This window comes from Staurois parvus, unplaced genomic scaffold (assembly GCF_062004578.1).
Source record: "Staurois parvus isolate SC_StPar_1 unplaced genomic scaffold, SC_StPar_1.0 ptg000113l, whole genome shotgun sequence".
NCBI classification, from domain to species: Eukaryota; Metazoa; Chordata; class Amphibia; order Anura; family Ranidae; genus Staurois; species Staurois parvus.
In genome coordinates, this window is record NW_028317909.1 from 976881 (window position 1) to 989645 (window position 12765).

At 43.0% G+C, this 12765-nt stretch overlaps 1 protein-coding gene across 1 annotated transcript in view; it reads left to right on the plus strand.

The window, feature by feature from the left end:
• Window positions 1–12765, plus strand: part of DRC11 (dynein regulatory complex subunit 11) — a 285978-nt gene that overhangs the window by 217121 nt on the left and 56092 nt on the right. The window contains exon 8 of the mRNA XM_089671666.1: window positions 3572–3656. Coding sequence (XP_089527792.1) covers window positions 3572–3656 — 85 coding nt within the window. The remainder of the gene's footprint in view (window positions 1–3571; window positions 3657–12765) is intronic.

The window sequence follows — 12765 nt, forward strand, 5'->3', positions numbered from 1 at the left end:
TTCTTCCTGTGACTCAACCACCCCCCACCAAGGTAAACTATAGGAAGCTGCGGTTAGGCCAGTACAATTCTTCCCCCTCAACCGCGAAGCCTGAACTGGTCCAGTTGACTTAGTGTACATTTTTAGACTGGGCGTTTACCTGCCAAACAAAATTCCTAAAGAAAACACAGCGTGAGCAAGCCCTTAAAAAAATCTTGTTACGTGTAAATGTATTCTTTAGGATATATTCATTGTTTGGAGCACAAATGTAGAGGTTGAGATTGCAAACAAGTCTCTGCTTCCATTACACTGCTCATTGGGTTTACTTAGCCTTTTCCCAATGCTCAATGCTTTTCCTCACTGCTTTTACAAATGTGATCCAAGTTCCCAAGAGGAGAAGGGACATACTACCCAAGGTGGCGTTATGGGAGTTGGGAGGATTAAGTGTACAGGACAGATAGTGAGGGTTGAGTGTTTTAGGTACAAGAGGTAATTAGGTGGTCATGTCAGCTGTAGAAGTGATCATAGGGGTTGGACTTGGTAGGTCAATCTTTAGATGGCACAGGAATGAGGCTCATATCTCAAACTAGAGCCCAGGTGTGTAAAGCTTTGCATTACTTTCAAGTTACATTAATGCTTATCACTTGGTCACTTTGCATTATCTATAGGGATTTACTTCTATTTCTCATTAACTATTTTTGTTGTAGATGTTTATACAAATGATTAGTTATGGTCACAGTTAAAGGTTGAGTTGACCCAGAACAGATATTTATAGGGAGCTAGTCCCGATCAGGCTTATGCAAGAATCTGAATATTCTGGCTTCAACTATTATAATTGTACATGCTTAAAGATTGATATTGCACCCTTGTCACCTGCCTAACCTTACACATCTGGATGATGGGGGGGAGTGTGTGAGATGAGGTAGTTGACAGGCCAGCAAGGCCCACGAGTGATCGCTAACCCTATGATTGCCTCAGCAATGGAAGCTCCTATATTTCTATCCTGACAGGTTCCTTTTAAATTTTGGATTCCTTAAACCCATCCAGTGCTTTTCTGGAAACCTTAGTGCACATTTTTCACTTGACATTCCAGGTCCATCCATTTGATATGGCCATTTTGAGGGGTCTCACCATTTAAATATTACATTTTATATTTATTATGCTGTACGGGGTGTTAGCACTGCATTGTGAGAGATCATAGCCAGAATCAATGTAAGAAATATTGCTGACCTCTAATTGATAGGAGAAGGTGGTCAGTAGGTTGACTCACCAGTATTCACACATAACTGAAAATATTGGTTTTGAGCTTACCAACTCTTTACATTTCTTTTAATGGACCACTATCATGAAAAATATATACTGATTGCACCAAAAAGCAAACATTTATTATATTTCTGCTTACCAGTCCTTAGATGTGATGGCTGCATCGGTTTCTTTTTTAGGATTTCTTTCTTCTATTTTCATCTGGTGATCCAGCCAGTAAATCTGTTGTTTTTCAAAAGAGCAAGCTCTCTTGCAGTTACAGGGATGAGACAACATTTTAATGATCAGCTTTTGTTTATTTATGGAAAACCTTTATCCCAAAAGTAAAAAAAAAAAAACAGTTTACTGTAATTGCTTATAAAGTATTAGCTGGAGTTTGGCTTCAGTTTTTTACTGTATTTAAATCTGTAACACTACCCTTCCCTGGGACTGGCAGTGCTGCTGCTCAAATGTGCCCCCCTGTGCTCCTTCATCCAGAGAGGGGGGCACTCTAATACAGGAGATGTGTTACTGGCCACATCACGTGAAAAGTGAAAACAGAGGGAAAAAAGCTAATGCAGACACCACATCTAACGATTGTAAGCTGCAATATATTAAGTTTTGGTTATGGATTTAATACTACTTTACATTCTGCGGATGATACATGTACACATTGTATTTATTAAATGTATTCCTGCAAAAGAAAGAAAGATGGGAGTTGGAACAAACTAACACTTCCAGAGGTGCTTACAATGGTTACAATGTATTTACATGTTTTAAATCTGAGGCCCCGTTCACACATTGCACAGTGGGAACGAGCAATCCCCCCACAATTTTGCATGCACCGTTTTCATGTATCACATATAGGGTAGCTCATTCACTTGAATGGGCTGCCCTGTGCGCGTTTGTCCTGCAACAGAAGCCTGTGCACCTTTTTGGGCAAGTAGCTTTGCCTGGTTTTTAATAGTGATGTGCCAAACACCCCCATGTTCTGTTCGCGGTTGAACATTTGAACCTACAGAATGTTCAGCTTCGAACACGAACAATTTACTGACAGCTGAATGTAAAAAGAATTGTCAGCATTGCCCGAAAAAAAAAAAACCGATGTGGGGTCCCCCCTCCCATCCATACCAAGCCATTCGGGTCTGGTATAGATTTTGAGGGGAACCCCTACACCAAAAATGTTTTACAAAATGGCGTGGGGAACCCCCAAAATCCAGCAGGTCTGCAAAGGGGGGGATGAGCGAGCATCCCCCCTCTTGAACCATACCAGGCCACATGCCCTCAACATGGGGGGTTTCTTTGGGGCAGAGGGGCTCCCCTCCAAAGCACCTTGCCCCCATGTTGAGGGGACAAGGGCCTCTTCCCCACAACCCTGGGCTGTGGTTATGGGGGTCTGCGGGCGGGGGGCTTATCGGAATCCCGACCCCCCCCCCCAATGTGAATAAGTATGCAGTACATGGTACCGCTACCTATTCACAAAACAAAAATGTAGTGTAAAAAAGACAGGAGACAGTCTTTGACAAGTCCTTTATTAAAAATAAAAATTTAAAAATTGTCCCCCAAAGGAGATCCAGCATCAGTCACGATGCCTGCCACCACCGCTACCCAAAAAAAGAAAAAAAAAACGTACTCCGCTCGCGACGCTGGCTCTCGCCGTCTGGCAACTGCACCACGATGACAGTTCTTAAATACTGTCATGGGTTCACCCTGCCCCTTGTGATGTCATCCTGTGCTGTGATTGGCCAAAGCATTGCACCTTACCTGTCAAAGCGCAGTACATTGTGGGGTGCGCCTGCCGAACGCCCATATCGTTCATGTGTTCAGCGACCACACCAATGGTCAATGTTCAAGTCAAACATAGGTTCGACTCAAACATCCAGCAAAACACTAGTTTTTAAATGCACAGTTTGCCACGCGATTCTGTCACACTATAATATACAGTAAAATTGCACCCGGTTCGGGGTGCCATTAAGAATATGCAGCATCTTTTCCCAAGCTTGTCTTAGATACCAGTCTATGGCCTTCTTGATGGACCCCGCTAGATGACATTACTCCCATGCATGTGCAGGAGTGCAGTCATCCTGGCACACAGTGAGTGTGCCAGAATGTAAAATTAGCTCAGTGTACGTTCTACAGGGGATTGTGAACAGAAAGGTAAGTGTATTTTATTTCAGAAGAGACAATGCATGTCTCTTCTGCAATCAAAAGTGTTCTTGTTCGCAAATTTTAAGTTTTTGTTTTTAGTAAATAACAAGCACAATATTCTTCTTGATCTATGTTCATAGTGGTATAACTCTATGTACTGATTCATATTAAAGATACTAGCAATGTTTTTGTCTATGTTTAGACATGCTACAGGAAAGTTCCCTGACTTCCCTGATGAAGAAGATGGTGGATCCAAGACTATCTTTGCTCAGAAGACCCCAGAAGAGGTATTAAACCACTATAAAACATCTTCTGTATATTCTATGTAATGTATGCTGTTCTGGTGTTCTCTGATTCCTCTGAATTGGCTGAAATTCTAACAGTGTATGGCTGGCCATCCCTTTGTACCTTTACAGCCTCCTTCAGTTGCGCCATCCATTACACTTAGGACTCGACTTGTGCCTAAGTGAGGATTTAAGCCTAGTACACACAATGACAATATCAGACAAATGATTGGTTTTTGCATGCTAATCTCATATCGAAAATGAAGAGGCTACTAAAGTTACAAAAATTCTCGGACACAGAATACAGCTTCGGAAGTGATGTAATTTATTGTATTGTATTTGTAGCACCCTCCTAGGTAGGTGCTAGGTTTAGATAGTTAGCTTTAGCTTGGGTTTTGGTAGGTAAATTTAGTGCCACACTGTAGTCGGTGTGACTGTAAATTTTTTTTAGGAAAAAACATAGCTCACTGTAGTTAGTGAGCTGTGATCATTTGGTTTGGTCTGCTCTGTGTGCTCAGCTGGTGCCAGTCTGCCTAGCTTCCTCTGTATCCAGGAAACTTTAGAAATTTCTGAATGATAGGTATGGAGCTATGCAGATGGCAGCATGAATATTGATACAGCCCCAGCCTATCCCATGTAGACTGGCTGTGAAGGCATGCTGGGCAGCTGTATTTTTTCTGGGAGAACACAGAGTTCTGGGTCTTTCCTTCCTAGGATTATCCAGGTCTGAGAGAGGGCATGTTGCCCTCCCAGGCATCTACTGCCATGCAGCCTCAGTTGGGCGACCTGAGCCCCTGAATGCTGAGACCTGGATTGCTATGCTGACTAAGGGGCTGTCTCGTGAAGATCTGGTCTGGGTTCACGGAGGAAGGCATCCATCTGCTCTTGGGCCTTGTGAGTACAGACATCCTTAAAGGGTCTTAGAGACATTGTGCTGTTTAACTCCCTATGATGCTAAGAAATCAGCTGCAAGTCTAACAAAGGGAACACCAGCTGCTATTCCGAAGAGCTTTGTCCACCTGTCTAAAGGGACACTGTTTTGGGCGCTAAAGAAGTTACTGCTACTACTATTACTATTACTACTGTTTACTACTGCCTTAATCTGAACAGTGAAGGGCAACTAAACTGATACGAGACATGGAGGAGCTCAGCTATGAGGAAAGATTAGAGGAACTGAATTTATTTTCTGTTGAGAAGAGGAGATTAAGGGGGGATATGATCACCATGTATAAATACATCAGTGGTTCATATAGTGAACTCGGTGTAGAGTTATTCACCCTGAGGTCATCACAGAGGACAAGTGGGCACTCGTTACGTCTGAAGGAAAAGGTATTTAATCTCCAAACATGGAAAGGTTTCTTCGCAGTGAGAGCTTTGAAAATGTGGAATAGACTCCCTCAAGAGTTGGTTCTGGCCAGCTCAGTGGATTGCTTCAAAAAGGCCTGGATTCTTTCTTAGATACACAGAATATAACTGGATACTAACATTCATAGGTAAAGTTGATCCAGGAAATATCCGATTGCCTCTCGGGGAATCAGGAAGTTTTTTTCTCACCAGGAGCAAATTGGATCATGCTTTGCTGGGGTTTTTTTGCCTTCCTCTGGATCAACTGTGGGTATAGAATTACAACTTTTTTTTTTTTTTCTATGGTTGAACTGGATGGACTTTTGTCTTTTTTCAGCCAGACTAACTATGTAACTATGAAGTTCAATGTTTGATTCAAGCACGGACTCTGACATAGCTGTCCCTGAAAATCAGATAAAGTCCTCAAGTGTATATAGTTCCTGTCAACGGCCGACTGGCGGTAGCCTCTAGAGACCCACTGGCCGGAGTCCTTCAGGGCGCGGAGTCTAAGCCTCAGTCTGCTGGTTCACCAGAGCCCTGATGGTGGGGATGGACTTGAAGCAGCCTGAGACCAGGTCGCGACCGCCGAGGAACACCAGCTGTGGTAGAGGCAGGTGCCAATGGCGTAGAGCAGGTAAGAGCCAGATGTGAAGAGGGATGCGTGGTCAAACAGGCAAAGAATAACAGGTCACAGGCCGGGTTCGGTAACAGGAGGTCAGGCATTGGGAGCAGGCAGAGAATGGTCAGGACGAGCCAGGGGTCAGAGCAGGAGAGGACAGCAGTATCAGGATCAGGCTGGGTTGGGAACAAGGCAATCAGGAGTACAGGACAATCAGGAACACAGGAACAAGGAACAAGACCATAAGGCGATTTGGAGATGCACAGGGCTGGTTTAAATAGGGCGCCCCGTGCTCTCATTAGTGACAGGCGCGCGTCCGCAATCGCGAGTGCGCATGCGCAGGTGCCGCCGCGATCGCCTAAGTCTCAGTGCTCGCTGGGTAGAGCGTGTCGGCAATCTGCGCATGCGCGCACCCCCGAGTGGCCGGGATCCCTGACAGTTCCTAATTTTGGAGTATCCCACTAACTTCCCTATCCCTATCCCAATTTTCCAAAAATGAAAAACAACAAAACAACACCCCTAGACTGGTTATTGGAGAAACATATGAATGTGACTATGTGCCTGGTTGCGGGGCAAAGTAATTGGGAAGGACCTGGAAAGTATTCCTGCGGCTTCTATGGGAGTGGAGCTACATACTGTAATGTAGTCTTTTATTTCCGAGCATGCACAGTCTTGGTCACTCTTTTTTTTTGGACGAATACTGTACTGATTAAAATGAAAATTGTGTGTTCTGATATCATACAAGAACATTTTTCATGCGTGTCCCTTCGGAAAATTTTGCATGAACTGTCATGATCGACTCTCGAAAGCTGTGTACTAGGGGTCAGATTATCGGACAATTGCTGCAAAATCGGTCTTTTTCAGCTTTTTTTCTCATCTTGTGTACTAGGCTTTAGACTTTCTACTTACTCGTGCTAGCCCCCCATCATTGAAATGCCCAGACTGTCCCCTGTAGTTTTGACATTTGACAGATAAATTACAAAAGGCAGGCATAAGCGATAGTAAGGGGATAGGCATAATATTGACTAAGGTAAGCTAGAGCAGGTTCACCTATGGCTTTGAAAAATCCTGGCAGTAAGCTACACTTATTCACCTTTCAAGTACTAGGGCATTTGACAGTCAAATGACAGGGAGTTATTGGACAATTGAATGACGGGGTTATTTGACAGTCGAATGTGGGGCAGCAGTTAGTGTTGCTTGAGAAAGAGGCTCTATACAGCCTAGACATATGACCCAGGGGACTTTCCAAGGATCGGGTACTCGTGGGCACCACAAGGTAAGTGCACTTTGGCAATTTGAAGGACAGTCCAGGTTCACTTTAAGACAAGGGGAAGGGTGATCTGTGCTCACGAGAGACTGATTTATTTCTACTTTATTCTAGCTGTCAGCTGTCACCTTGTATCACTACACAATAAAAGATTGAAAGTGATTCCAGATACAGCATAGCATTTTCATCCCTGACCCCCTGCAAGCCATTGCCTTTTCTTTGCAGAGTTTTATCGTTGTCACTGGATCTGCAAATTCATGGAAAAGGATCCTAATCCCTCTTGTGCATGTTACTGCCCTGCTCCTGCCTGGGCTTTGTACTCTGGCTCCTGTCTTTGATCCTTGGAGCGATAATAAGTATCAAATGTTAGCACATGACACCGAATACCCCTGGAGAGAGGTGCCTACGCTGCTAAGTCCAGTCAGGAGTTCTCTGCCATGCCAGAGTCTGGCTCTGAAATTTTTGATCACTTCCAGCCTGAAGCTTTCATTTAAGAGACAAATTCTTTCCAGATTTTTATTTCATTATTTCATAAATTGTAAGGATTTGGGCAGATGTTATATGCCATCTCCACAGACCACTAAAAAGAACTATTGTGTTACAAATATCCATGTTAAACAGCATGTTAATAATAACCTGTCTTTATCCTGCTGTCAGAACATCCTCCGGTAACAGTCTGCAGGGTCTGAAGGTAGCAGACACAGAATCAGAATGGAGAGCAGTGAAGATGAAATAACTATATTTTAAACTGTGTCTAAGAGGAAGAATATATATTATACATATTGGGTCCAGACAGCAGCAATCCAGAAGATTCCCCCAAAATGCTAAACTTAAGATGAAAATCTAACATTTAAGCACATAAATAATAAAATACAAAATTCATAGAGCAGAAAAGCAAATGAAAGACATATGTATACCTTTGCCCTGTAACTACAGATGTCCAATGTTATGTTAGTTATCTTGGCTAGGAATACACTGTACATTTACTTACTGATAACTGACAAACTACTAGATTTTTCTGTTCTTTACATTTAAGCTGCTTATACAAACAAACAACAGTTTGGGATGGTAAATTTGATATTATTTATATTATAGTAGTAATAAACCCAAAACCAAAAATGTAATACTGTATATTGCAGCTTACCAATTATTAGATGTGGTGTCTGTATTGGTTTTCTTTTTTAGCCTTTTTTCTTCTGTTTTCTCCTGGTGATCTGGTCAGTAACATGCCTCATGTATAGAAGTTCCCCCACTCTGGATGAAAGGGCACAGGGGGCACCTTTAGACAGCAGCATTGTCAGTCTTTGGGGAGAGGAGTGGAGGATGCATTAGCAGATTTAGGTACATTAACAAATTGAAGCCAAACTCCAGCACACGCTTTAGGCTCCATGCACACGGGGCGTTTTAATAGCGATGGTAACGTTAGCTGTGTAAAGTCACATTAAAAACTTGAGTTTTTCAGCGGTTTTATAGCCTTTTTGCATTAGCTGTTTTTCGCATTTGTGTGTTTTAGCATTTTTTTAATAAAAAAAAGTCCAAAACCGCCGGTTTGCCGTGATTTACCGTGTTTTGACACATTTTTTAGCATTAGAGCGTTTTTACAGTTAAAAAAACTCCTCTAGAAACCCACTAGTTCTGGGGTTTTTTTCCAGCCCAAAAACGCCCCTGCCAAAAAACGTTGATTACAGTCTATGTGTGCATGGACACATAGGATAACATGCTGGGGGGTTTACTGGCTGTAGAAAAAACATCAAAAGCCAAAAACAGCCGCTGTAAAAATGTCCAGTGTGCATGAGGACTTATAAGCAGTTACAGCAAACAGGTTTTTTTTTTTCTTTTGAGATAAAGGTTTTATGTAAATAAAACAAAGCTGATCATTATAAGCACCCCTGCTAGTGTTAACTGGTCTGTCTCATCACTGTAACTGCTACATCTACAAAAGATCTTGTTCTTTTGAAAAACAACAGACATACTGGCCAGATCAGCAGGTGAAAACAAGGGAAAAAAAGCCTAAGAATCTAAAAATTGGTGAGCTGCAATATAATATATGTTTGCATTTGGGTTTAATACCCTCAAAGTCAAGCTCTTTAAAAACCTTTTTGTGAATAATGTAGGGAAGGGTTAGAACCTTCGGTTTTTACTGCAACCCAGTATCTCTGTTAGGGAGATTTTGCATCTACTTTATACTTGTGACACCAGGACAAGAAGTAAGAGAAACGGGGATCACTGGGGCAGGAAGGCATAGATGGTAAAAAAAAAAAGCATGACAAGGGTTCTAACTGTAGACTGCACTATGAGCAAGGTTTGTTTAATAAATTAGCCCCCCTTCCCAGCCAAAAAAAAACCTTAAAGTAAAAATGTTAGTATTTCTCCCTCCCTCTCCCTGGCTTTCCTACTGCGGGAGTGACTTCAGGCTCAGTCCGACAGGAAATTCTGAGCAGCCAAAAACTCAGGAGATGATGCTACAGCACAGCGCAGGATCATCCTCTCCCTAGTTTTATTTCTACTTGGCATTCCCTGGGATTTTGCCGAAAGGAGCATGATGTCCCCTTTGCCTAGGGGCTGTGAACAATAGCTGGGGGAAATTTTATTTCATAACTCCTAAAAGTTTTTTTTCATTTATTGACAATTTTTAGTGGAGAGGGTAAAATAGGTAAGCAGACCTTAGTGAAAATAAGGACATCTGACTTCACTCTAAAACTGCTAAAGACTGTCAGATCCTAATGGCACAATGACCTCCTGGTAGCTCATAGTGCCTTTAAGATCTAACGGTCTTTATCAAGCCCTAACATAATGTAGGTCTCCTATTTCATCTCATCGTAATTCTAATAACATCCACTGCTCAAGCCCTGAGAGCCCTTGCTTTGTGCCTCTGTTAAAGAGAAACTTCAATTTAAAAGAAAATTAAAAGTCAGCAGCTACAAATACATTAGATGCTGAATTTTAATATACAGACACTTACCGGCTTAGGGATTCAGTGCTGCCTTCACCCAGGCTGGTTCCTTGCTGGTCTTCTGGTCCTCAGTGCCGCCATCTTCACTGTGGGAAGCCAGTTGCGTCTTCCTGATGCTTCACAGGTGGACCCCCTACTGCACATGTGTGAGATGTGCTGTGTTTTCTGAATGGTTCTGCAGCAGGGGCGGACTGACAACTCATGGGGCCCCCAGGCAATAGGGGATCATGGGGCCCCTGTGTGCTTGCCCAAACTCAAAAAAGCCTATGAAAAAGGTACTAGGGGCATCTCATGGGGCCCCCTACTGACCCCGGGCCCTCGGGCAGTGCCCGAGTTTCCAAATGGTCAGTCCGCCCCTGTTCTGCAGTCTTCTGGGACAGGTGAGGATGTCACCTGTTGTGTCTCAGGAGGTTACAGGAAGGTAGGCAAAACTTCCGCTCTAGCGCTCAAGGCAAAGATGCCAAACTGTGCTCCCCAATGTTCATGATATGCAAGCTTAAATCCTATGCCCAGCAGTCATTGTCTTTTCAAAATCACTGCAACTATCACTACTCATGTCAGCCTTGCAATAGAAGGAACCCTATCCTTACAGTAAACCATTGTGCCCACTGCAGCCGAATTTCCTGCCCACCCCTTGTCCCAGCCCTGGGTACCTGTCAGGAGTAGATACCCGGGTTAAAAAAATAGGGTTCCTATTCAGGCAGAGGAGGGGGATCAGCAAAACTTCCTATTGTAAGTGAAGTTCCGCTTAAGAAGATTTCTCTTTACTTACTCTCATCAGAAAAATAAGTAGAGGGAAATTTCCTCTAAAGAGTTTCCAATGGTAGTAAAATATCTTCATTTAGTAACTTGAAGAAGGGTTAATCAGGCTACACAGTAAGATTTTTTATTTTCAGCCTGCAGACTGAACAAAAAAAATTGAATGGATTCCTCCATCCATGCTATACAGCACAGCTGAGCGAATCTCCTGCTGCTACTGATATTGTACTCTGACAACTGGCATCAGCAGCTGTCAGAATACCCAAATAGCAGCTGTTGTTTGGCCAATAGTTCTTTCATTTGGCTCCTTCAATTTTCAACTAAAGGATGTTGGCTGGGATGGTGGCTACAGGGCTACTCATGTAGTGAATTTCACATAGTGTATGGCCACATTTAGAAATTCAGGTTTGTACTGCAGTCTATGTCTCCTCTCATACGGCAAAGTAACAGGTTCACATTAAATTCCTATGCCCTATAAGGGCTAAAAGGACCCATTCACCCTGTTGATTTGCATTCACTTGTGTTACTGCAGTGTACGGTAATGCATGTTACGTGCCTTGGCGAGATGTGGTGCTGTTCATTCTGAATGGCCCAATGCACCTTGGACTGACAGACGTGGATTTTTGTGTGGTTCCAGAAATGCTACCTGTTTTAGTGTGTTAGGCAGCCCATTTAAATGAATGGGCTGCCTTAATCCAGCATGCATTATTGACACAGCAAAATACTATAAATGGATCCTAAGAGTCAAAGCTTGTTCGGGTCTATTGGCTCCCTGTGCACTAATCAAGAAGGAGTCTTTATACCCTTTATACCCAGAAGTACCAGGCATTTTCTCTGGCTTCCAGAGATGAACAAAGCAGGGGAGCAAAGGAAAGGTAACTATATACTGGGGAGGGGTAGGGAATTAAAGAAAACCTTGGGTCTGAATGGATGGACAGGTTTGCTTTACAGGCAATCAATCTACAAAAATGAATGCTTGCACACAAGATAGTCCACCATAGGTAAAATGTTTCAACTGAATCTATCTCCATACAGATTAATGTGACAGCCTGTTTCTGAATTCAGAGGGAGCACAGTCATTCAGAACCCTTGACTTTCCACTGTGGATCCCTCAGCATATAAAGCAGAATTTAAAGACAAAGAAAATTTCTACATGATGTCTGCTCTACAACACTGTGGTCACTAAGTGTTCTTGGACTAAGGATTGTTCCTTGTGCCCTCTATAACAGAACGTTCACTACAAGTACGATAAAATAAAAACGCAGTTTACCAAGGTTTATTAACATCAATATACACTGCTCAAAAAAATTAGAAGAACACTTTGAAAATATATCAATGTGGAAAAATATCATGCTTGATATGTATACTAATATGGACTAGTTAATGTGTTAGGAACATAAGGATGCCCCAGCGTTTGATAGAAATGAAAATTATCAACCTACTGAATTCTGAAAACACCCCGAAAATCAAAGTGAAAAAATTATGCAGCAAGCTAGTTCATTTTGCTTAAATTTCATTGCAGCAACTCAAAATGGTACTCAGTAGTTTGTATGGCCCCCACGTGCTTGTATGCATGCCTGACAACGTCGGGGTGTGCTCCTAATGAGATGACGGATGGTGTCCTGGGGTATTTCCTCCCAGATCTGGACGAGGGCATCACTGAGCTCCTGGACAGTCTGAGGTGCAGCCTGGTGGCGTCGGATGGACCTAAACATAATATCCCAGAGATGTTCTATTGAATTTAGGTCAGGCATGCGTGGGGGCCATTCAATGGTATCAATTCCTTCATCTTCCAGGAACTGCCTGCATACTCTGGCCACATGAGGCTGGGCATTGTCGTGCTCCAGGAGGAACCCATTACCCACTGCACCAGTGTAGGGTCTGACAATGGGTCTAAGGATTTAATCCCAATACCTAATGGCAGGCAGGGTGCCATTGTCTAGCCTGTAGAGGTCTGTGTGTCCCTTCAAAGATATGCCTCCCCAGACCATCACTGACCCACCAACAAAACGGTCATGCTGAACAATGTTACAGGCAGCATAACGTTCTCCATGGCTTCTCCAGACCCTTTCACGTCTGTCACATGTGCTCAGGGTGAACCTGCTCTCATCTGTGAAAAGCACAGGGCACAAGTGGCGGACCTGCCAATTCAGGTGTTCAATGGCAAATG